Below are 25,790 nucleotides of genomic sequence, written 5' to 3'. Positions count from 1 at the left end.
TTCACGTGAAAAATTTCTTTTTTCCCTTCACTTCCCTTTTTTATTCACATTAATTTAAGTAGCAAAACTAAGACATATGAGAGGATGGAGGTGGATAGGAAAAATGTAACGCCTTTTACAACAAATGTGCCACTCGTGCTATTCCAAAAGAGCCCATCTATATGACGTGTAATTGATCAGCGTGACAGTGTTAAACAGCAGTGCTCATGGGCCACATCTGACAAACGACTCAGCATGACCTTAAGAGCTGACCTACGCACAACTAGGAGAGAGAGAGAGAGAGAGAGAGAGGAGGAAAACAGAGAGAACATACAAGCAAGCCTGGGAGAAAAATCCATGCAGCTGATGTGAAGCTGCATTTCCTGTGATGAGGGATGTTAAACAACAACTGGACCAGCATGCAATTATCATGATTGGATTGCCGTGCCGTGTGTTGTGAAAGCCATCGAGACAGAGACAGACTTAGTGACAAGGTGGAGTATCTCCACCTACTCACTCCCCCATTGGCCACAAAGTCTCAGTGCTCATTAGCATGCATGCTTTTACAGGCCTGACCATACCGGTCAATGCTCTCCACTTTATTTATTAGTAAATAGAGACAGATGGCAATGAGGAGGTAGTATCGACTAACCAAAGCCTTTTAAACTGGAATCAATGGTGGGGTGGAGCACTGAGACGGGGGGCATTAACTTGCTAATAAAGCCTTTGTATTGTGTGCTTCTGAAGCTCTCTGGGTTCAAAGTCCATGTACAGTAGACAACGCTTGTTTTGCTACAGTGAGCGGAAAAGATGACCGAGGCCCTATCAACACAGAAATGGAAAAAAAAACGGAATTGTTTGTTGTTTGTTATTGAAAAACAATTTCGTTAACCACAACTGATTTTCTGAAAATCTCTTTATTCACACGAGATCCCCAAAACACTGTAGTACATAAGCTCGGCTCGTACGTGGCGCTATGACGCTGCCACACCAAAATGAGAAGACGTTAAGCACCAGCACAAAGCACGTGTAACAATGTCTTTATTTTTCTTTGAATAAAGCTTTATTAAAACGAGTATACATTACACTGTATGCAATCACAGAAACAGAATGAACCGAGTCAGGGTAAAGGAAGGGAAAGTTATCATTAAGCGAACAGTAAGCTGTTCACAATTACATTAACTGCATGTATCATCTGAGATTTATCTCACTAGTGGCTATTGATTGCTTGGGTGTAGTGGAGCTCAGTGTGTGTGTGTGTGTGTGTGTGTGTGTGTGTGTGTGTGTGTGTGTGTGTGTGTCTCTGCAGGACATGCATCCATGTTTTAAGGAGTGGAGCACACAAAGATGCAGAAGGCATTAGTGGTGTTGATTTTGGAAATATAACCCTTGCGTTTGTCTCTTAAGAAATGTATCATTCATTTTGGACTAAGGGGGAAATTATCGGCACTATCGAATTTTAAAACTTAGAGATAGATAGATAGATAGATAGATAGATAGATAGATAGATAGATAGATAGATAGATAGATAGAGTGTAGAGCTGCTGTCAGAGGTTATCTCCATCATCTATATTAATAAGTCTTTATCACCTCCCAGCTCTGTCTGCCAGCGTACAGCAGACACAATCCAACACAGAACAACTCATCCCCCAATAACCCTGCAGCCCCCTGCACAGGGACCAGCTGAGCTGCAGTGAGCCAGCGCCTTAAACCACCCACTGCCGAGGCAATTAAGAGTTTAACCTGGATGCAGCCCAGGGAATCCAAAGAGAGACTCCAGTCAAATAGAGCAAAGCTCTGCAGAGAGAGACAGGCAGGAGGGAGGAAGAGAAGAGTCAGGAGAGAGACATATGAGGTGGAGAGGAGAAGAGAAGAGAAGAGAAGAGAAGAGAAGAGAAGAGAAGAGAAGAGAAGAGAAGAGAAGAGAAGCGATAATGCGTCTGACCGCACAGCCTGGTGAAGGCAGAGGCATTGAATCTCCGGCACATGTGTACACAACCCTCTCTTCTATGAGAAGAAGGTCACCGACTCTCTCGGAGGACTGCCTTAAATAAAGTCCCCTATCCTGCACTTTTCTGGGCAAACAACCTCCTCTACTCTTTATTAACTAAATATGAGAGGACTTTGACCGGGGGACAAAAATTCAATATTTTTCCCCCACCGAATATTTAAACCAAGCAAATAAACAGACAAATAAATAGATCTCCTCTGCCAAGGGAGAGGGGTCCAGCCGCTCCTCTGGATGTAATTTGACGGCCCACTTACTTGGAGGGCCAGAGCCCAGTGCTACTCAGACACTCATTTGAAGAGCTGTCAATCAAGGTGCAACAGCGTTGGTGATGGGAACGCATGCATATGTGTGTGTGTATGTGTGTTTGTGTGTGTGAGTGGGTAGCAGGGCTGGCCAGCAAGTCAACTTCAAGGTTGGAGCAGATATGGCTGGTGTCTGTGTATCATCTTCCTGCTTCCATTTTTGCTGCTTTGTATTAAATCCTCTTAATATCTAGACGCTTTTTTTTCTTCACAATTTGTCCAAAAGTAAAAAACTGTATTTTAATTTTTTAGCGGAACATCAGTGCCAAAGCAAGAAATAGTATGAGGCTTTGTAAAGAACAGTTCATGTAAAAGGAAGTAAACATGAGTAAAAATCATCGTACTTGTGAGGTTTCATGAATCCTAAACTGATATGGTTCAAGGTGTAATTAAATGACCATCACTATATTGAAATACTGACATATGCTTCAGTAATTGTCCAAGTATTAATGGCTAAAACACATTTTCCCCCTTTTCTCTCTTCTGTTTCTTGTGTGTGTACGTGTGTGTATGTGTATGTGCACATGGATATCAAAACCTGGTCTGAGGAACTGGTTAAGTTTATGGCTAAGATTTGAATTGTAGTTAAGGTTAGGCGTTAGGTCAGGGGAAACACTTTGTTAAGGCTGTCCAAATGAATGCAAGTCAATGCAGTATCTCAAGAGGAGGAGCTGCACAAAGAGATTCAAACCTAGCATTTAGAGGTCATTTCACCTTGTGTCTGGTTCTAACAATGGTAAAGGGCTTTTTGAGGGTTAAAGACTTGGTTTCAGATTTAGGGTTAGAATTGGGTTCATGTAGGATTATGTTAAGGCATTTAAGGGACAAGGGAATGCGGTCAGTGTCCTCACTGAGACTGTGTTGTATGTGTGTGTGTGAGTGGGTGGGTGTATGTGGGAGAGAGTTTGGGGGGGGGGGCGTATCAAAAATTCCTTTTATCCATTTCAGATGAGATACAGATGAATATATTATTCTTGGCCTCACATCAAGACCACTTGGGGAGATGGTGCTGGAAAAAGTTTCCATTTAATCCCACTGACAGGAATGGCAGCATGGTAACATGGCTTACAAAGGTAAGACAGTGAGTTAGGTATAAGTGGCGTTTGACTTTGAGTGATACTCAAGTAAGTGCAGGTGACGCTGTAATTGTGACAACAGAAGCTATATGTTGAACTCTGACAAGTAAAACTGGCTTGTGTGGCTCCGTATAGCCATATAACATTGTGTTCCCACAACACAATGTTCAGACTGATTATTTAGTCGCTGACGAGTTTTGCAAGTCCCGGCTAATCGGCCCCAACTGCCGATCTGATTCTGAACAACTTCAGTCCACCTATAGCCAATGACTGCGAAGCCCCGCAATGACAAGACAGTGTGGTGTGCACGAAAAACAGAGGGTTATGAGGATCACCAGTGGACGACGATGACTGAATGAGAGAAATGGGTCAGTTGCTTCAGAATGTAAATGAGACAGATGGAGTTAAAAGAGGAAGGTCCTACAGGACGAATGATTACGGGGGTTGCTGGTCACTAGAGCCAAGGCCACAGCAATGACCCACAAGCATGCTCCACATTTGATCAGACTGCTGTTTGATCTGAAAGGACTGTTTCCCTTAAGATCCACTCTACATTCTCTTAACACACACACACACACACACACACACACTCCAGCCACCCGTCAGAGCTGCTAAGCTGCCAAGATCTTGACAGCATCACCATCAGCATCAAGACTTCACCATCACTTTACTCTCACTCTAGTTCTAATACTAAGCGAACTGAGGGGCAGTGTGCATGCCAGTGGTGATCACTCTGCTAACAGACAAGACAGACGGTTTGTAGAAAAAGATGCTCGGGACTCCTGAACTCAGAGAGGAAGAGAATTCAGATTGTGTTGATTACATAATTAAATAATTGTGTCAAAAGAGAAACATATTCGAGATTAGGTTTGAACTGCGCACTGTTCAGTCTTATTTATAAGTTATAAATACAGAAAGCAAATCTTAATAGGGCAACGGACTGTTTGGTGACACAAACACAGCATAAGAGAGACACCTGTAAAGAATGTTCCCATTAGAGCCGGTGTTACGTCACAATAAGCACACCTCTGTGGAAATATGCGGTGCCACCAGGTGAATGCTATTGTCTTCATTGTTCTGGATACAGAATAACGCCGTTCCTTTTAATCCGTGCATTGACTAATCTCTGCCAACATGTTCCGTGTCAAAGAGAACGCTCGAGTGAAAGCAAGGCTCATGGAGGAGCTCTATGAACGTGGCTCACACTGTGTAAACCAAAAAAGGTGGACCATTCCAACTTCAACGAACAATATTAAGATTTATATTACTGAATCTTTTTTTTGGTGTAAGCAAACGATTCAGTGACCTAAACGTTTGTGCGACCTTTCATGTCATTTACCGAGCAGTAAATTGTACTTACGCTGATGTAAAAGCTCTGCCGTTTGCCTTTTTATGACCTTTACTGCAATTAACAGTTGCAAAACATTAGAGCCAGTGTTGCTTCACAAGTATTCAATCAAGTCAGTGTTTTGTCGGTGCTGAGTGGTGTTTGTCAGTGTTAGTGACAAATGAGTGCAGCCCTTCCCACTGTTGACAGCTGCCCCAGAGCGGCGATGCTATCTTCAGCGCTTCAGCCTGCTTCTACTATTACGACGGACTCTCTGGCCTCGGGGCCTCAAACACCACCCAGGAACCTGCAACACACACAAACAGTCAGGTACTTTACACGCATGTGTTCATTTGTGCAACAGCACTCAGGGACTGTTTTACACATGTATTTGTTCTTGTCGACACAAAACACAAATACTGTAGCGCGTATTGTATTTACACAGAAGAACCCCCCCCCCACCCCAATCTACAATAAATAACATTAGGGCTATGGTCACGCTACCTCAGTTATGAATAAAAAATTGTCCTTCACTATCATCGACAAAATCACTCACCAAAAATAATTTAATCATTCTTAATAACCCTTAATAATCCAGATTCCTCAGAATTCAGAACCATTTCCTGATTTGTTTTATCTGCACCACAATGGACTACAGTATTATAGCCACACAGTGACACATATGACTGGGAAATGACCCCAAACTGGTACCTTTCTCTCATACACACCTGGTTATTTTATCTGTCCCTGCGCCTATTGTTGGCCTAATTGAGGCTGGCTTGGCTGGTTGGCTGGAGGTTGACCCCGGTCAGAACAATGCATACCTGTGGCATTCACCAGCGCAGTGTAATTGTCTCTTCAAGTGGGGCCTTTTTCCAGAGGGTCCCTGAGGGGAGAGCGCTCCACACTTATCCATCAGTCAGTCACTCACCCAATACAGGAAGTAGTTAACATGGGTGACCTCTGGGATGGCGGTCCAGCGTTGGCGGGGGGGGTGAGTAGTTTTGGAGAGAGACACACACACACACACATTATTAGCCATCACTTCATCACTGGGAGTGACATCACTCTATCAGTCAATCCATCAGTCAGTTTGTCACAGGGGCTGTTTGCTCTGCTAATCCAGCCAGTTCCTTTGAAGTTTAGAGAAGAAGCTGCTACCGCTCCAAAAAAAACACACAAAGAGTGCACACTAAAAATTCATAAAAAAAATAAATGAAAGTCTTTTTGTTTCCGTGTGTAATATTTAAACCCTCAACGGAACAGTAGTTTGAGGTAACGGAGAGATGGGAATCCAGTTCTTCTGCTTTGTGAACATTGGACAGGATCATGTTAATTCTTACCTAATTAGTATTTAAAACTAATGTTTGCTTTTGTGTGAACATGTTTGGAAAACCAAAGCTTTGCCCTACGGGAAATAGGCAGATAGGTTTTATATGCATAAGTTCTGAACACTTGCTTGTGATTGACAGTGTCACTTTGACTTGTCCTGCTTGAGTAAACATGACTCATCTGGCACACACAGAAAAAAAAAAAAGACTCAGATATGTTCAATGGCTACTCTGGTATGAGATGTGAGCAGTGTGTTTGCCTCATGGAAGATCCTGCTTTTAAAGGTGCAGTGTGTAAAATTAGCAACACGCATTGATGAAGTTGCAGATGAATATCCTTCACCTCACCCTTCCTCTCTAAGTATGTTGGAAAACCTGTGCTAGAATAAAAACCCCATGTCTGCTATTGTCCATTGTGGGCTATTGCAAAAACATGCGGGTCCAATTCCACCTATATCTTACATGTGAACAGATTGGTTCTTATTGAGAAAAATGTTTCATATTTCTCCCTTTCATCTTCTTCTTTTTCTGCCAAAAAAAGAGATAGGTAAAGGCACAGAAAGAACTGCAGGTCATTGGATAAAACACAGTTTTTTAATTACTGCCATTCCTATTGCTTTAGACTGACAAGCTGTGGCGAAGAGAGCACAGAGTGATTCAAAACGAGTCAATGCTACTGCCGATCTACAAACAAATCTCTGACAACAACAGAGGCGCAGCAAAAAAACAAAACAAAGCAGCAACAACAGCATTTGGCAACCATTAACATCTTGGAAAAAAACTTCAGAAGTAAAAAAAAAAAAAAAGAGAAAAAAAGGAGTGTATTCTACAATTTTAGTAGTAAACAGCGTCCCTACTTCATCATGACAGAGAAAGAAATCAAACGAGGAGGGCTGCTACACTGCTTTGACGTTGGCCCCTTTTCCCACCCTTTTTAGTTTTTTTTTTGAAAGTGGATTTTGTCAGAAGCGCTGGATCTTTCTCTCACTTTCTCAGATGGCCTGCAGCATTACAGGGGAATGTGGTGCTGTACACACTTTAAGAGTAATTAAAAGCGATTGAACAGCTGTAATTATGAGAAAAAGCGGTTATGTTCCAGGTCATTCTATCAGTGTTGCCTTTCATCAGAGCAGAGGCAGAGGGGCCCTGCTGCTCGTCTCTGTTTCTCCATATGCACGTCTTCAAGAACAAACAACTGGCAGGCTGCCTACAGGCTAACACACACACACACACACACACACTCTATCACCTTCTTACATACACACCCTCATGTAGACACATGGGAGAGGCAACGTGCGCATGCACAAACACGCAACCATCACATGTATCGTCACATGACGACAAACGCACACACACACACACACACACTGCCACGCTACACTTACTACACAAGCGCACCTTTGCAACGTCAACAGAAGAAAGAAAAAAAAAAGAAAAAAACATTTTTTTTTTGTCATTGACTTTCTTTGGTCTCTTTCCAAGCTCATTCCACTTCCGAACACATTAAGCAGGATTAAACTATACAATACCATTTTGTTGTTTTTTTGTTTTTGTTTCGTTTTTTTTTCACCATTCTATACTGTATTATAACACTGTGTGAAAGCATATATGTGTATGTACTGAACTGGGACTACGAAGAATGAGTCAATCCACTGATAAAAGCATGACTGGGTTACATGAGATTAAGTAACAAAGTACAGTGAATTAATAAATACTGCAGTTGCACAATGTATGCTAACACTGAAATGCAGGTTCCACTTAGTATTTGTTAGACCATTTGTGACCCTAACAGCTTGTTGCTAAGCCTGTGTTGTTAGCATGTTACTGAAGCACTACTCTGGTTCTATTGTGGAGCTCTGGTTTCCTTCTAGCCAAATCCAAGCTACAGACGCCGCGATGCCAGGGTGAGCTGGGGTGGTCGCTGGGTGGGGGGGGGGTTGGGGGGTGGCCCAAGGGGTGATGTAGATGCCCCACTCAAAAGAGTATCAGTCTCCATGAGATCACAACAGAGATGCCATCAGTTGTCTGTCCCCTCAGCAAATAGGGGGGCCATTCGGAAAAAGCTGGTAGGTATTTTATCTTGTCTTCATCTATCCATCCTTCACATCCTGGTCAAGGAAATAAAAAGAACAAGAAAAGAACAATGACACCATCAGTCTGCGTCAACGTTAATAAAGCTGATTTGAGGTCCGAAGACAACAAGTGGCGTAAAGGCCTTCGTGCAGGACTGTTCAACATTCCAAGTGTAATGTTTGATTCAGTTTATATTTCCAAGATTGTTTATAATATATATATATATAATGTGTTTTTGAGCTTTTGAAAAAGTCTCCACAAAACTGCAGGGAATGGCCAGCTATGTGATCTCCCCCTTTTATTAATTTTATACTTTATTAAAGTCAGTCGTACATGTTGTTGTTATTCTTTGTGTACTTTACTGATGTTGTGAATATATCCATATGTATATTCACATATACATTACACACAATTGTCTTTTGTTGGTCTTTAGAAATCATTCTGAGCCTTTTTTTTGTGTCTTATTATGTACTTCATAACTGATTACATGTTTGTTTAAAAACGAAATCATAAGCTAGCCGCAAGCGATACACTAACCTCTAATGCACTCGTCTGTGAATGAGTGTATGCTGTATGGTATGTGTACAACTTCTACATAGGGAAATATCAATACAGTCCCACCTCCAGAGAAGTGACTCCACTCTGTTGATGATGTCAGCCAGATCAAAGGGGAGCGGCATGTTGGGGTCATCCGTGCCCCAGAAGGGTCGGTCCACTGGAGCCTCCTCAGGCGGTAACGTCTGGGCCAGGCTGGAGTGACACCTGAGGCGACACAACAGGGGAAACAAATGCACCCATTAACTCCTCCCTCCCATCAAATCCAAACAGCAGACGCTCATAAGCATTAGGACACGTGTCTAACCTCACTCTCAAAACTGCCTGAGTTCTATTTCAAGCTTTTGGAGATATGACTGTAACATTTTGAAACAATTGCCATTGAAAAGTCACTTCATGTGATGAAAGAAAAACAAACACATGCGTGTGTCTCTGTGTGTGTTAAGTTGCCACTAAACATAGTGTGTGTTTGACCAGGAGGTGGTAAACCTTTGTGTTTCCTCTTCTTTTTATGACTTCTAATAACACCGGCCTCTGTTACAACCTCCAGGATATGAGAGTAAGTGTGTCTGTGCGTACACAGGGATATTCATTTCTTGGGACAACTGTTTTAAAAACGTTCAAGTCAGTAAAACCCATTGAGATTAATGGAGCTCAGGGAGGGGTAGAAAGTCATGTGTTGGGGAAAGTACTTCTAAATCCATAAATGAATGCGACAGGAGCCACCTGATGAAAATCTGTGATATCACGCGCACACAGCAGGACCGTTCTCATATAACTGCGTGATTTTTATATGATTAATAATCTGGGGTTAGTTGTCATTTCCAGTGTTTGAACCCCGTAGACCTCAGCCACATCTTTTGTCGGACTGTGTAAATATTTACTGCCATGACTCAGTGTTGCTTTCTGCTGTAACTCTGCTCTCCCTCTGCCTCTTGACAGACGAGACTGACCCTTGGCCTGGAGGTGCATGAGGGAGAGGTGGAGGGCGGCATTTGTATGTCATGTGTGCAGTGTGTGTTTCTTCCAAGTGGTGGTCCAAGCATTTTCTCGAGCCTTGAGGCCACTTTTACTCCCAACTCAGTCATTATGCCACAGTCTGTCCTGTCACATCCCTTTGCCCCATCTAGAGCCTAAAACCTCAAATACACCCCCAAAACCACACAAAACACACACAACCACCACCACCACCTTGTGGCCAGCAACTTAAGGAGAGGACGCAGAGAGCCATAGACAGGGATATCGGGGTCGGTTATGGATGAGAGGAGGGGATGTTAAGGTTGTCAGGGGACAGAGGGGGCTGCCACAATATGTGGTTATATATTTTCACTGAAGCCACTTAATGTTCAACTGGCTCTCAGCCTAAGTGCTGCATTTTGGTGCGGTTTGCCCTTTAAAGAGCTGCTGCGCTACGGTAGTGAGAACCAGCATTAACATCCACTGTTCCAATATATCTTCTGCTCTCTGGATGAGGGCCTGATAATAGCATCTGTTAACATGCACTAAGTACCATTATGAAGCACATCACTTCATAAATAATACGATTAGGCGACCTTGGGGCTTTGCGACGAGCTGTGTGTTTAAATGTTCTCATCATTTATTTAGGGTGTGAATTAAAGGAAGCGCCACTTCAGAGGAGGAGGAGGACATGGCTGGCATACATATCCATGTGTGTGTGTTTGAGAGGGAGAGGGAGGGAGAGAGAGAGAGAGAGAAAGAGGGGCGACCCAGACTCTCTCTCTCACACACACACACACACACACACACACACTGTGTGGCTCTGCTGACATCAGCTTGAGGAAACCAGAGGCCGATGGAACCCAGGCCTTTGATTTGGTGTGATTAAGTTTTCATGCAGCAGTGCTGTGAGAGAAAACACTCGGCTCTTTTCTCCTGTCCAGTCTCATAATGAAAGGCTACATACCGTAAAAACCTGACCAGCCGCCTTCAACAGAGCGGCTGCATTTATCTGACAAGTCATCTTGCAACATTAGCTTGCAAATAGAACACTCCGGGTTTAGCAGAGATATAAAAGAAATCAAGATTGGAGGAGTATCAAAGATAATATAGTGAAGGTAATTCAGCGCACACTTTTACACAATCTACCACTGTTCATAAGGTACCGTCCCTTGACTGCTAAAATGGAACCAAACAAAAAGTCAATATCAAGCGTGGTGCCTTAAGCTCTCCTGGGCTCTTGCTAGAAATTCAGTGTAAGCCACAGCGGCGTAAAAAACATTGCTCACCACAAGACTTTCCCATATCAGAACAGCCCACCTTAAAGTTAAGGTCAAAGACAAAGAGGTGTGTGGGAGGTTAAGGAGGGAAGAGAACGTGTTTGTGAGTCCAGGCTGTTCCAATGGATTAACCCCAGACAGATATGGGCCTAACTATCCCATCTGGCGCTCGGTCAAGAGAGATTGGCAATACAATCACTCATTTCAATTTGCCCTGAAACCCTATAGCCTAGCAGGCCCCCACTCAAATGGTATGCTAATGTGAAAGGTATCTAGGATTCTATCGCCTCTATTCCACAGAGGCCTTTCCCTCCATGCAGCGCAGTGCACTTGAACTGCAGCTGGGGCGGAAGCTTCAAGGGCCGTCACTGAAGTAAGGGCCAGAGCCCCCTTTGCGCTCAAACTAACCACTTTAGCTAAAGTGAGTGTTAATTATGGACAGGCAAAGCAGTCAATAAAAGGTTAATGTAAAAGTCAAAGGATAAATTCCTTTAAGCATTGCATCATTCCACCATCTCTGCGACCAACACACTGCTTGCAGGTCTCCTAATCAATACGTTTTACTGTAATGCGCTCCCCATTGATTTCCCGCCCATGGTCCGGGCTCCATCACTTGGTTAAAGAAAGGAAAGCGAAAGAGGGGTAGTGAAAGGAGAGAGAGATAGAGATAGAGAGAGAGAGGGAGAGAAAAAACAAGTAAATAAAATGATTAACCTCGGTTTCACTTTGTTGTTTCACTCATAGTCTCTCTCTAAAAGGCTTGTTAGAGGAGTGCCAGAGGGTCCAGTATCAATGCCATCACCTCACCGCCCCAAATCGTCGCCATCATCAGCATGATCAGTCCACTAAATCTACGCTCGGTGTGTTATTGTGTAGCACTACACTCAAGCAGGGCGATACATTAAAAGACCCACTGCTCTTCACAGGATGGGAATCTGACTAATAGACAACATCAGTGCTTCCGACTCATGCAATTACACTGATAAATGCACAATTGTGTCAGACCGAGTGAAAAAGAATCCAGAGAATGTAGATGGGAGACAACACTTATTGCATTATTGTTACACGGGGTCGTTTGTAACCACATGGGACGAGAGAGCCCGGGCTGCTTGACTTGGTACATCATCATAGGACCAGGCTGGGGTCACACCACGCTGAGAGAAAACTTTTAGATATCTTTGCTCAACGACGTGTGTTTTGGATGCTTCGTCTCCAACAACATAAGTAGCGTTTTAGAAATTCCCCTAAATGTATTTGCACAATTTGCCTTGACTACCATATTACTAGTATTATCCTCAGCCCACACACTTTCTGGTTTACCACTGAGTGTTCTTTTTGTCTTTGTAAAGTAAAAACCAACCAACCAATCAATCAATCAATCAAATAATTAATCAATTAATCAATCACTCAAGCTTTAATTCTTTAAACACTTTCACCAGATACATGACACAATGCTTGTCTGGCTGAATGCTTTGTGTATTGTTCTCCTCTAATTAAAAAAAATAATATATATATTAATCATTATAATTATATTAAAGTATTCTGTTTACAGTATTCAGAATCATCTCTTAAGTATGTGACATGACGTACATTTAAAAAAAATACACCCTTTGTAAAAGTACAATGAGACAGGCCATCAATCAATCAACCATATTAACTTTGAAAAGTATTATACGCCTGTGCTGATCAAGGGAAGCATAAATACCTCGGATCACCTGCTCCCTCATGCTCTCACTGTGCTTCATTTGACTCTGGAGCAATCCTGTCCAGGTGTGAGTTTTTATGGGTTTGGCAACCTGAGAGCCTGATAGTGAGAATGCAATCAAACAAGTCATGAAAAAAACGGCATGTGTCTCATAAATCAGCCTGCCCCTGAAGGTAAGGCATACAATCACGTCCCAAGGAGAAGAAAAGAAAGAAGTATTTTAACCATGTACATTCTGTATCTACGCCGTGTTGAGTAAGAAACGAGCGATTGAGCACATCTGTCTTTGTATGTCATGCAGTTGTATTCTGGGTGAGAGAGAGTCAGACAGATAGCATTTATCTACAAAGCTACTTTTCTACCATGTTGTGCAAGTTATTAGTGATGTCACGCAGAGGGCAGCGTAACAGGGAGACATTCAGAACAAGGCCCGACCTGTAAAGCGTCAAGCCTTGGATCTCAACCTACACCACCCAAGACTCAAAAGGTCCTCTGAACTCTCTTGGCTTTTCTCATTACAGTCTGAGCAACGCGTCAGATCCCCACCCACCATCCGCAGCTCCCATTATCCCAATCACTGCCACATTCAGCGATAAATGTAAAGTGGTGCAGAATGTGAGCCAGCCAGCCAGAAAGCGTGGGCAGGGCCGCGTCTTAACCGTTTCCTCAGGATCAATCAAACGCTATTGTGTCTGTAGACAGCTGCTGACTGTACACTTAGTGAGTGTGTGAGGTGGGCAATTGTGGAGAAAGAAACAGAGAGGAAAAAGTGGGGTGGGTGGTGGGGGCGTCATCAAATGCATGACATATGTTCCCTTCATTTTGATTCCCTCTAAGGAGCCTAGGCTAATAAAACTAACATCTGATGCACTCTTTCCCCTTTAATTAATGGTTGTGGAAACCACGAAAAAATGCATTAGCGAGGGTGGGTGGGGTTGGGGATGAGGTGGGCGCTGCTTTGGGCTTTCAGCAATCTCCCCCACGTGCCACCATGTCGCTGCCACTTCTGGGAACAATAATTCTGCCAAGGATCATGGGTACCTTTGGGTGGGGCAACCCCTTTCTCAGACTTCTGTGAGGTCTCCATGTTGCCAGCTGCAGTCTGGACGGCGATTTTAAACCACATGAAACAAATACGGCTCATTATTAAAGCATCTCCAGCCATCTCGTCCATACGCTGTGCGCAGAGGTAGTCGGCAGATCTACGACAGCGACTGAGAGGGTATATCTTTCCTGCAAAGCCCTGCCTACTTCACACCCTGAGCGTTTGATGTGGTCTGGGCGACTGCGTGGTCTCAGGCAAGGTGAAGCAGATGTAAGAGAAAAACACACACAAAGCTAGGTAGCCTCTAAATAGCCGTCATAATTGGAGGCAATAAAACACTACTGCAGACTGGAAGTGCAAAGGAGGCAAGCCCCTGAACTTCATGCTACTGCTCTCAAAAACCAGGTGGACGTCCATTAGGTGCTTAACAGCGTAACAAATTACCAAACACCCTGGCCTGCTCCTTTGCCTCCTCAGGCTATGGGATGGAATGTAGCCTAATGTCAACACAGGCGCAAAATTTACGAGCAGACTACTATTGTTCAAATACAAACAGGTTCTAATAAAAAAAGAGGCAGGAAAGGGACAAACAGATAAGGCCCTCCTGGCCATTTACTCTTCCGACAAGGAGTGGGGAGACTGATCATCCCCCTAAGGCGTTGGATCTGTGTGTAGGTGTGTACATTTCTAGAGAAAGTTGGAGAGAGAGAGAGAGAAATAGAGAGAGATAGTGTGTGTGTGTGTGGGTGGACAAGAGTCTGACTGAGGAGGAATGAGGGAGGCTTGGGCTTTTGGCCTACTAGCCACCTGTGCCAGGCTCCAGGCTATTTCAACAGAAACAGCTAGCTTAAAGGAGAATGTGTTGTGTTTACTTTGGGACGCACATCATCTTTCAACAAGACAACCCTCTCCGTCGTCATCATCCTAAATGATCAACACATGGTCAAATACCAGAGTGAAACATTTTGATATATTCAGACAAAACTCATCAGGGTTGGTTGTGAAGAGACGTTTAAGTTTTTCCTGATGATGGCGTTTATCTATAAAGCCCAGGAGAGCAAATAGAGCAACTGCAAGACTTGACGGCAAGGGTAAAGAGGTTATGAGCCTGCAAGTGATTGCGCTTTTTCACAATGTTTGAAAGCTGTAAATCTGCTGTCTGGAAGAGGGTTACTGGGACACTGAGAGTACTAACTTTTTCATTTTCAGGGCAATGTTGTGCTGTTGCTGTGAAAACTTGCTTGTTCTAAGAATTTTCTTGTAAAACAATCATTTTTATCCCCAATTCCTCTGCATCATCATGTGCCCCCTCCCTCCTGGGCAAGTGTCTGAATAGTGCAATAAAGCTGGTGATGGATGAGGCTTGCCGCGACAGCTATACAGCCAAGCCATTGGACGAGACCTGACCCCAGTCACATGATAAGGTCGATCCAGCATGAGCACAATTCCCACCTGTCTTCAGGTGACAATAGTGGGGTCAAACTGGCCCAGCTAATTATAGCCTATTGTAACTTCAATTGCCTGGTTACAAGTCATTCCTGTAGCTCCAGGGGATGTGGTATTATGTTCTGAAGCTTTTGTGCAAAGCTAAACTGTGACATAGAAGCTTTAAACTGTTGCACAACAGATATTGGTTTTCGGAAACCTGTTTATTAAACTGCATGACACCAACTGAAACAGAGCATTTGCAGCTCCAATTACTAAAAGGCATGGGAACAAACACAACCCTTTGACAGTAGGAAGCAGCAGTGCTCTGCTACGCTTGGAAAAGATACTGAAATGCGTTCAAACCACATGCAAAATGTCAGTGCACTGATGACATTGCTTGCCACAATGAGTGTAATAGGCTGAGCAAGCCAAAGATACACACCCCATTGGAACAGTCATACATCTAAAACCCCATGAACCTGGTTTGGCCCAGGTGCAGGCTATAATTATACCATCAACACAAAAAATAAATTTCCGTAAAGATAAATACTATACATCATATCTCATTAAGACATCATTTATTTATTTTAATGTCTGGTTAATCCGTTTTTGAAATACTAAAATGAAAACAAAAAGCTGTCATTTCAACTATTTATACTATGTCCAAGACACAACCAGACAATAGATGAGCACATCCTCAAATCAGAAACTGTAGCACTAAAACATCTCACACTAACTAAAAATCTAAATTAAAAAAGCACTTTTGAGTTCTTATTTCATTTGCTTAATTGTTGTTTACCTCTAAAATGTTCAAACAAAGGAGTGGCCGGCAGTTGGAGAAGATGTTCACATTCACACATCAGGCATCTGTCAACAGGTAACTCTACCATTAGTCCTAGTGTTTATAGTCTTAAGAGGATGTCAGACTGTGTCTGTGGTAATTTGCTGTACGAGTTGCACTTTCTCAAATGCACCCAGGTTGTTTTTCCCCTTGTAAACAAACCAAAAGAAAACTAAAAAAAAGTCCCTAACTTGGGAGAGGCCTTCATTGCCATTCATGTGTAAACATGTGTATGCTGTGCATCCATGGCGTGCTTTCTGCCAGGTGTTTGAACTTCTGCATCACCTGGTGCTCCTGCTGCGTGAACAGGAGTTTTGTTTCACCCTATTAAGTAAATAGTTTAATTAGAGGGCCACGGCATTTAAAACGCTGTGAACAGCCAGCAATTTGTTTGGAAGAGCACCCAGCCTAGGCCCTAAGGCACTTCACTGAACAGGATGCAAAGAGTGTGCAGAGCAAGCCAGGGAAAGCAGTTTAATAGCATGTAGGTGTGTGTGTATATATATATATATAATTATATAATCATTTATATATATATATACATATATACACTTATATATGTCTCTGAATACATTGTGCACCTACCGATGCATATGCATATGCATATGTGCTGGTACAATAATGTGTCTCACGTGCAAGTGAGACACTCAAGTGTCTCAAGTGAACAAGCCACTGAGATAATATAGTATCGAAACAAATGTATATATTTATTTATATTTCCTTATGTCATAATATGAGAATTAGTCAATTGCACACACACCAATTAGTAAAAGTGAATTTGTCCTCTGCATTTAACCCATCCTTTTTACACACCAGTAGTGAACACAAACAAGCCAGGTACATGAGCAGTGGGCAGCACATAATTGCGCCCAGGGAGCAAGCATTAGGTGCCTTGCTCAGGGGCACCCCAGCTCTTGGCCCGTCACAGGAATGAATCAGCAACCTTCAAGTTATGGGCCTAATTCCTTTCCTCTTGGCCATGGGCTGCCCATAATGTCCCACATGGACTTCAGAAGTAAGATAACAGGCAGTTTTCTTGGTAATCAGAACCTTGTAAAGATCATTATGCATTATTTGTTTTCCATTCTATGTTTTTTTGGTAACAGGCCAGTAAGGTCAAGATCAAGATTACTTTTACAATAGTCTGAAGCAGTGCGGAAGTAACAGCATTGAACCGAGCTTTGATAAACCGAATCATAACATTAAAATATGGGCCATTGAGGTATTGGTGCATTTAGACCAATACAGTGGTGCTTGTGTCGATGTATTTATATCTTTTACTTTAAAACCAATTACTCACTGGTATCGGTTAACTGTTACACCCTAAACTGGTACGTATGTTTGTGTGTGTGTGTGTGTCATTCATTTAATGTTGCTCTGGGTGTTGAACAAATGCTGTTTGTGGTCTAACAGGTGCTTTGCAGTGTTCTGTTTATAGTGACAATAGCAGGACTTGATATAATAACTACAATGCCAGCATCACTAAGGACTGTGATGGTTCTTCCAAAGAACCCAACCCTTGGTCTATAGTGCCACAGGCATTGTTCATATTATAATGCTGTCAGTTAAGTACAGGGTGGTGTCCATTGTTTAGTCAAGTAAAATAATGTCAAAGTAAAAGGTAAGACAGACTCAACCACGAAGAGAGCTTCACACAATAAAATATCGGCTCACAGCTATGTTCATTAGTTCCAGCTTGTCTGCACTATCCATCCCAGCAAGGTTGGTTTTCCCAAAATTCTCTGCCATTACTGTTGATCCAGGGTCAGCTGTGGGTAGTAAGAGAGGGATAAGCCCAGATGGCTGCGTGGAAGCTCTGATCCAAAAACTAGCTTACAACTCAATCGCTTTGGCCACATCTCCAAGTCCACAGTTTAACCCTCTCCGATGTCAGCCAAGGTCACAGATGCGCACTTGAGAGGCAAAAAGAAGCCTGGAGTGAAGTGCTGCCAGAGTTGAAGGAATTAGATCCGGGCTGAGTAGCCCTCATCTGGCTAAGCCTGGTAAGTAGCAAGACTAACAGGCTGAGGCACGGTGGTTTGAGTTCATAGACACACACACACACACACACACACGCACGCACGCACACATATGTACACACAAGGAACAACTCCGAGGACTACAGATGGCGTGCCCTGGGCCTGGTGACTGGGGGTCTGAATGAGATAGTTTTAGATCAAGTGAGGAGGCTGCCATGATTCACAGAGCTCAGGGGTTGGGGCGGAAAACAAAGAACAGCGGAAGGAGTGTATGACAGGAGATGAGGAGCAGGCGGGGTCTAACTCCTCTCCCTGCATAGGGGCTCTGAACATTTTTTAGTACAACATTTGTCCATTTGTCCCCTTGCCCAAATGCCCATGTCTAACCTCTGTGTCTCCACCCACCTGTGCAAGCACACGCACACACCAGAAATACACAAACGCTAACCTACAAATGCACTCTGGGAGCCAGTGGCCACTTCAGCCATAATTCTGCCTGAATCCCACTCTCTGACTGGCAGGAGAGAAGAAGGGTGAGGACAACAAGCTGTGAATACAGGAAGAGACAGAAAATCATTGAGAACCTTGCCTTTATGAATCTTTGATGAGCGAGAGCGGGGGTTAGTGGGGGCTTTGCCTCTGGTTAAATCAGAGCATAGCGTGTGTGGTGTGTGTATGACTGCCAACAGAGGTTGAGATAAACAGGGCCTGGGCCAGGCCCAGACAACTGCAAAACCCTGCAGTCTGGAACATTTGTCCCTGCAATTAGTCCCTGTCCTCCCTGTTGATGCTTCAGGTAAATGGTATTGGTAGACAGCATAACAGCTGTAGCTAAAGGTGCCTCAGAGCCTGGGATGGCGTGGACAGTTCAGCGGTAGCAGGAGTCCTTTGTGCACAAGTTGCAAGCCTCGTTTATTTGTAATTATTTGAGCTGGAGCCAACTCCGCAGATTATGTGAACGCGGTGTTTGCATGTATGATGAACCTACAATGTTTAAACAATGTTGCTGTATTAATGCAAGACAAGAATCAATGTGTTCAGATTCTACTGGTTCCATAAATCTGTGGGTGCGGTTTTGTTTTTGCAATCATAATGCTATTTGTATTTATATACTTAAAAATTCAAATCGAATATCATTCACATTTGGTATAGCCACTGCAATGTCTGAATGACTGCACAGGTTATACTAAATGCCAAAAAAATTTAAATAAAATTAAAAAATCACTCAAAAAAATTCTGAACTTTACATATGTTGAAGGGTTCCACTCAGTCACAAATGTGCAGCCTGTAAAGCATTTAGCTTCTATTGCTTGTCATTGCAGGTAATGGCCTTCATTTCTCATTTGAGGGAGGACCAGTTTAACATATACTAACAAGTCTGGCTCTTTGCCATGATGAATGGCATGCAACTGAGTGCAAGACGAAACACAAACAATATGACGAGCTGGTGTTATGCTGTCCTACATTGAAGTTTTCTAATTAACAATGATAAAGCATGTTGAAATGTCTTGTAAAGACATACCAGCTTGCAATTAAAGCGTGGGAAACTGTATTACAAACACACCCTTGTGGTATTTCTTCTCTCACTGTTCATTGTTTTACCTTCACACCTGTTCTGACTTCGGACACATGAAACGCTGATGATGACTCAGAGGAGGTTGTTTTAATTAAAAATACAAGACATGTTACAACCCTCCCTCACATCTCAGAAACTGCTTTTTAATAGATGTCGTGCAGGTGCCAATTTTATTCTCAACACCAGGCGGGTTATGTTACGAAACAAGCAGTGCTGCATAGTAGCTTTATCTCATCTGCCACCTGTGACAGCTCAGAATTCACAGTCCTCCAGGAAACTCAGCTCATGCTAATGTGTCACCAATGAAGCCTTTTGAAGGCTCGATTCATCCATCTGTCTGTGAGCACACAGGTACTGCTGACTTACGTTCACATAAGAGCTTGGCAATGAGATGAACTGTCTGTCTTAAGCTGATCAAAACTTGTCTTGGCTTCTACATCTGTCAAGTTCAAGATTTACACTTCACGACACATGTTGATTCCATATAGCGAAGTACAAGGCACAGTTACGAGCTGCTGTTTGGACAATCTACTTTATGCCAGGACTACAACAGAACGACCTGCTTCGTGGGATCCTGACATGAAGGTGGTTGGCTGACTGACACCTAAAGAGCCTTCTCTCACTGCTTGCAGATCTGCCATAACAATGAACTCAAGATCTCTTTTAGCCTCAGGAGAAGAAAATGGAGACCTATGCCAGGTTTGGGTTGAGTCATTTATAGGAATAAGACTGAGTCTAACAATGCCCCCTGGTGGTTCACATATGCCTTCTGCCAGGGAAGGATGTTTTTAAGTGATGCTACTGAATGTGTTGTGGTCACAAGCAATGCCAAGGAAACAATTGCACTTGGCATCAAATAGAGCTTGTGTCCAGCCTTTGTTTGCAGGCAAAGGGAGGTGAAAGGAACAGTGCTCAGCAGAGCAGCTAACATGTAGTCTTATCCGCTGGACAAATCAATAGCAGTGTCTTAGGGCAGAGTAGATTTTACTGGGGTAGAGAGAGCTGGAGGGGCTACCCCCCAGGCCCCTCTTGGGGGGTACCTGCCTGTCTCTTCGCCTTCCATCTCTTCTGCCCCAGTCGCTCTCTCTCGTACACACACACACACACACACAGAAACAATTTTGCACTGCAGGTGTAGACTTGTACAACGTATATAAAAGCATATACAAGCTAACTTAAGCATGTGAATATGTACACGGAGACACATACACACACAAAAAAAACACACACTGAGAGACATATTCATACAAGTGCACATACTGTTTGTCCCCTGATACTCAATAGTACATGGACCACAATATGGACATGGTAGAAATGGCATCCCATCGTAGTGGTCTTTCACACAAGAGAGGAGGCCGTACCTAATGTACAACACAGCGCCTACCCTCATCTGACCCAAAAGCCCTGGAGAAAAGCATGGACCTGACCAACAGTAAAAGCAGCAGTCAGAAATCCAATTCTCTAAAAAGCAGGGACCCGTCACCTCATCTCTCCTCCACTCACTGCTGTCTACTTACTTTCAATCACAGTTTACATCACATAACACGAGGTGGAGGCATGGGAGGAGGCAAAAAACACAGGCCTGCTGCAAAATGCACTTGTCTGGCAGCTGCTTGCTCTGACATTTGAGGCCATAGGGACCTTGTTGAAAGAGCAGATGCTCACTGATGTACAGGCACAGGAACATGGCAACTACACAAGTGGCTCAAGCAGAAAAAAACATCTGCGCAAAGAAACACATGACAGAAAAGAACAAGGGGGTAAAGTTGAAGATGACAGACTCATGCAGGGATGTGTTTGAGTGTAGAAAAATACCACAGACACAAATACACGACACAGTGGTCATGGCACAATGACACACTGTACACAGATGGAAAGAGACGTCATGCTAACGGCAAAGTGGATGTGATGCACAGGTATCCTAAAGAAAACGAGAAACTGAGTTGTACACCAGTGAGCTTAAAAATGTATACTGTAACTACATTTCCGTCCTCAATAAATATGTGTATGTTTCACACATACTCGTATTAGGACACATACAACACTTACATAGAGGAGGTACAAAGCCTGAGTTCACCCAATCTCAATTTCCACTGAATATATATATATATATATATACATATATATATATATATATATATATATATATATATATATACATATATATATATATATATATATATATATATATATATATATATATATATATATATATACATATATATATATATATAATATAAACAAAACAATCATGTCTGCAACTTACTGTATGAACTGACCTGTATAATTAGTGCACCTTGTAAACACTACCATGGGATCTCTTGTTATTATGCACAACTAGATTCCGGTGCTACCCCTTGAGTGACAACATGTTCCACAAAAACTGGATTTTTTTTAATCAGCAGGAAAGGATAGAATTCAACAGTTAGGACTGGAAGGAAATCAAGCAAAGCTGAGTGCAGAAGGAGATAGATAGAGGGAGGGTAAAAAAGAGACAGTGAATGAGGAGTGATGGAAATATGATATGGGAGGAAAAGTGATAAAAACAAAAGAGAGGAACACAACACAGAGAACGCAAAGTAAGAGGTGCAGAGCAGGCAGCAACATGGCGCGTCTCCGACAGAGCAAAATTAGTTTCTGCAGAAGACCGCGGGGTGCATTATGGAAATAGGAAGCTGGCAGCTTCTCTGGCTGATTGTAAACAGGATCTTGGTAAGGCATATAGCCTCTGGTGAGGCCTATGGAGCCTGGCATGTAGTGCGAACCTGTGTTGAGCTGTAATACAGTCCTTCCTTCAATCAGTCTGGTTCCTTTGCTCCAACCTGCCCAAACTCCACTTGTGCGTAATTAATGAAGTGGGTGTGGGTGGTTGCGGAAGCGGTATGCGCACATCCTGACATCGAATACACGTCATGTTCCACATGTCTTCCCACACAACTACAAAGAGCCCTTTTGTCTCTACATTGAAAAAGAAACATTAAAATGTATAAAGGGCGTTCAGTGTGCTGCTAAGTATTGTTAACAAAGCAGTTAACGGCAACGTCAGTTAAGTGGCTAAACATAAATCAACAGGGCTTATTGTTTTAAGGGGTTGCTAATGCTCCACTTAAGCTCTTCATTCAATGGATAATGACATTATCTGGCATCACTGTCTTCTGTTCATGCCAGGTCACAAATTTAGTGCAGTGCCAAGTATCGAGAAGGAAGAAAAACAGGCCAAAACACTAGGCAGGAGTTAAAGGACTTTGGCCATAAAATCAGGGGGCTCCACTATCTTTAAACCCAATGTCTGGAAATATGATGAAATATGATCTATGTCTTTATAAAATCCTGTGTGTGTCAGCCCTATACGCATGTATGGTTACTTGTGTATCTCTAGCCCAGGCTTCTCTCTTGGCACTTCCCAACAGCTGTAACACACTTAGACCAACACCGTCTTTCCTGTGCTGCTAAACAAAGTGCATTGGTGTAATGTGAGGTCTTACACGAAAGTAAACAACTTCGTCTGGTGTCAAAATATGTGTCACTGTGACAATGTAAAGCTGCGCATTGACACAGCTGTGTCGGGTTGAAGGACTGTCTCCTAATTAGTGGGAGAGAGGGACTGAGAGAGATTGAGTTCACAGCTCTCCTTCAAACAAACTCTTCCTACGGGACCCTGTTGTTTGAGTGAGGCATCATGGGAAGTCTTATTTACTGATTTTAATTGCTCTGGTGATTTGTGGGTAAAATACCCTGTCATAATCACCCCACAATAGAATTGTTACTCTTTCTGACTATTGCAATAAAGGGCTCAACTGCATCCAGGGGAAAACAAGGTGGAAGGAAACGGGAGGGCAGAGAAGGAGAGATGCATACGGTAGGCAATGTAAAGAAAACAGAGGGAATAAAAGAGAAAATAAATAAGGAGAAAATATTTTGGATGCTAATTTTGTCAGTGAGAGGAACTAATCTGAGCAGGCGAGAAGCAGGGATGAGGATGGTACTGTTGTCCAAGGAAATGATTGCTCTCCCACCTCAAAGTGACAACCATGAGAGGCTCACCACTCCTGGACCTCCGAAGCGTAACCGCAAAAGAGACAGGGGCTGCAACCAGCACACAACACACACTCTCACCTACATTCTCAGGCAGATTGGTGATGTGGAGGTAGGTCACCTACAGGAAGAGATTAGTGTCACCAGGCAGAGGTATGAACATGGGACTGTCAAGTGCATCTGCTACCGATCTGGGAGGAGCTGGCACAACTCACAGGTACTTTTGAATTTCTTTCAGAAAGGTGATAGGACACAGTCTAGGCTTTAAGACCAAAGCATTCCCAGCGTTAGCTATGACATGTAACGGGCAGGAAGAGTCAGTTCATTTTAAATAAGCAACCACCATTTACATAAAATGAGTCAACAGACAAATGGGTTACCTGTATAATGTAATTCAATGAAAGCCATGCAATTAACACTAGTGGTTCATTTTTGATTCTTGATGACACAGAGTCAGATTGTATTTTGTGGTTATATTAGGTAGTATTGTGTTTTTGATAAGCCTCATCATTCAATATTATTATTAAGTATATTTAGTATGCTCGGACAGTGTCACCTACACACGGAAATATTCCTCTTTTATTTTACTGTTACCCAGTAAAACACTTTGAACAACATTGAAAAGATACCTACAAACTATTGTTGCTAAATACACCACACTCCTCTGTCCAGGGTGTACCTGCCTATCGCCCTATGTCAGCTGAGATTGGCACAGCACCCCCCCGTGACCCTCATGTGGAGGATAACGCGGTAGAAAATGGATGGATGTGTTAAGATTTTAGAAATGTCCTTGTTAAATGTCGGAGGTTAATGCATGTCCTTTTAACTGATCTAAAGTCCGGCATTGTTCGGTTTGAGTCGGACTTCACGCTCATGACTCTTCCAGTGATTACATTCTCTGCCAACCAGTGGTCGGCGGTCTTTTACCTCACATTTAGTATCGGCTCAGCTCACTTGAAACCACATCAGAGGTACTATCGCTAATGGAAAAGCAAAAAAAAGCAAAAAAAAGTAAACGAGCAGAGTCTCGCCGTGCTACAGAAGCGCCATAAGACAAAGAGGAGCAGCGCTGCGCCTCTGTGGAAAAGCCAATTTTACTTAACTGTGTCAAACTCTATCCCATTATTATGCCTGCTGATAAAGGTAATACAAACACCCTGTGCATCAAAGGTGCATAAAAATTTAAACAGCCAATCAGCTTGGCAATTATTCTCTTTAATCTCCTGGAGGCAGCCAATGGGGATATGCCTCAGGTGGTGGTGGCCTGAAAGGCATTCTTGCCTTCAGTTCTGCACAATCCAAACACTTACTTTGCATTATGCTCAGCTCAGTATAAAATAAAGTGCAGGCAAACTTTATAGACGGTTTAACTTTTTTTTCCTGAAAGAACACACACTCTAGTGTATTGATATATTAAAGCCAGATAAGTCAATTGGTCTTTCTTCGTCTATAGATTGTTTAATGACATTTCCAGTGGACATGAAGACTCGCAGTTCACATTCCAAAAGCTAATCAATGACTCATTTAGAACACCAGGATATAGCATCCCGGTGATTGGAGAAAGTGATATTTATTTTACTATCATCAGCGACTGCAGAATATGTGCCATTCATTTCCAGTTGTCAGTATCACTGTTAAAAAGGACAGGCGGGTTTATCATAGATTATGATAGGTAAGCAATTACAATTGCAACATGGAAATAGGGACTAGACAATAATAACCCAGTCCAGGACTCCCTGGAAGAAGCGATATTGTATATCAATGGGACATTATTGGCTAAATAAAGGATCAATAATAATAGTAAAAAAACACAATGATCAACACTAGAGTTTTTGTGGACCACCTGACTTGGTCTGGTATCGCTTTGGCCCTGGCTCAACCCATCAGTTTGATTCATGTCACTCCTGTCCAGACTATCCTCACAAACAGCGACTCCTTAATCGATGGGTGTGTGGAGCCACTCAATGCCAACGATTCTCCCCTGATCTTAATTAGAGAAACACATCAGATACAAATGACATCTCAAATCAATCGACAAGTACAGGGTGAGGGGACTGGGGACATACACTGAGATGGATTTCAGTCTCTTTTCGCACAACATGAATTTTAAAAAGTTCTAAAACCTACACTTAGGAACAGCTTAGAGGCCTCTTTCAAAATGTAAGGAGCCCCATGGCAAGGTTCTCTTCAAATTAGTCAGAAACTTGCACAAACTTGAACATAATTAACAAACACAGTTTCTAAATGTGCTTATGAAATATAGATGAAGAGAGGGTCTATCCAGTCCCTC

General features: G+C 42.8%; 1 protein-coding gene across 1 annotated transcript in view; it reads right to left on the bottom strand.

Annotated features, from left to right (window-relative positions):
• Positions 1-6,601: 6,601 nt before the first annotated feature.
• fto (FTO alpha-ketoglutarate dependent dioxygenase) overlaps positions 6,602-25,790 on the bottom strand; it is a 114,338-nt gene continuing 95,149 nt past the window's right edge. The window contains exons 9-10 of the mRNA XM_044030823.1: positions 8,721-8,861; positions 6,602-8,134 (exon numbers count right to left, since the gene is read on the bottom strand). Of these exons, the coding sequence (XP_043886758.1) occupies positions 8,128-8,134; positions 8,721-8,861 (148 nt within the window). The 3' untranslated portion in view covers positions 6,602-8,127. The remainder of the gene's footprint in view (positions 8,135-8,720; positions 8,862-25,790) is intronic.

Source organism: Solea senegalensis, linkage group LG7, assembly GCF_019176455.1.
Source record: "Solea senegalensis isolate Sse05_10M linkage group LG7, IFAPA_SoseM_1, whole genome shotgun sequence".
Taxonomy (NCBI): domain Eukaryota; kingdom Metazoa; phylum Chordata; class Actinopteri; order Pleuronectiformes; family Soleidae; genus Solea; species Solea senegalensis.
This window is presented reverse-complemented; position numbering and strand designations above follow the sequence as displayed.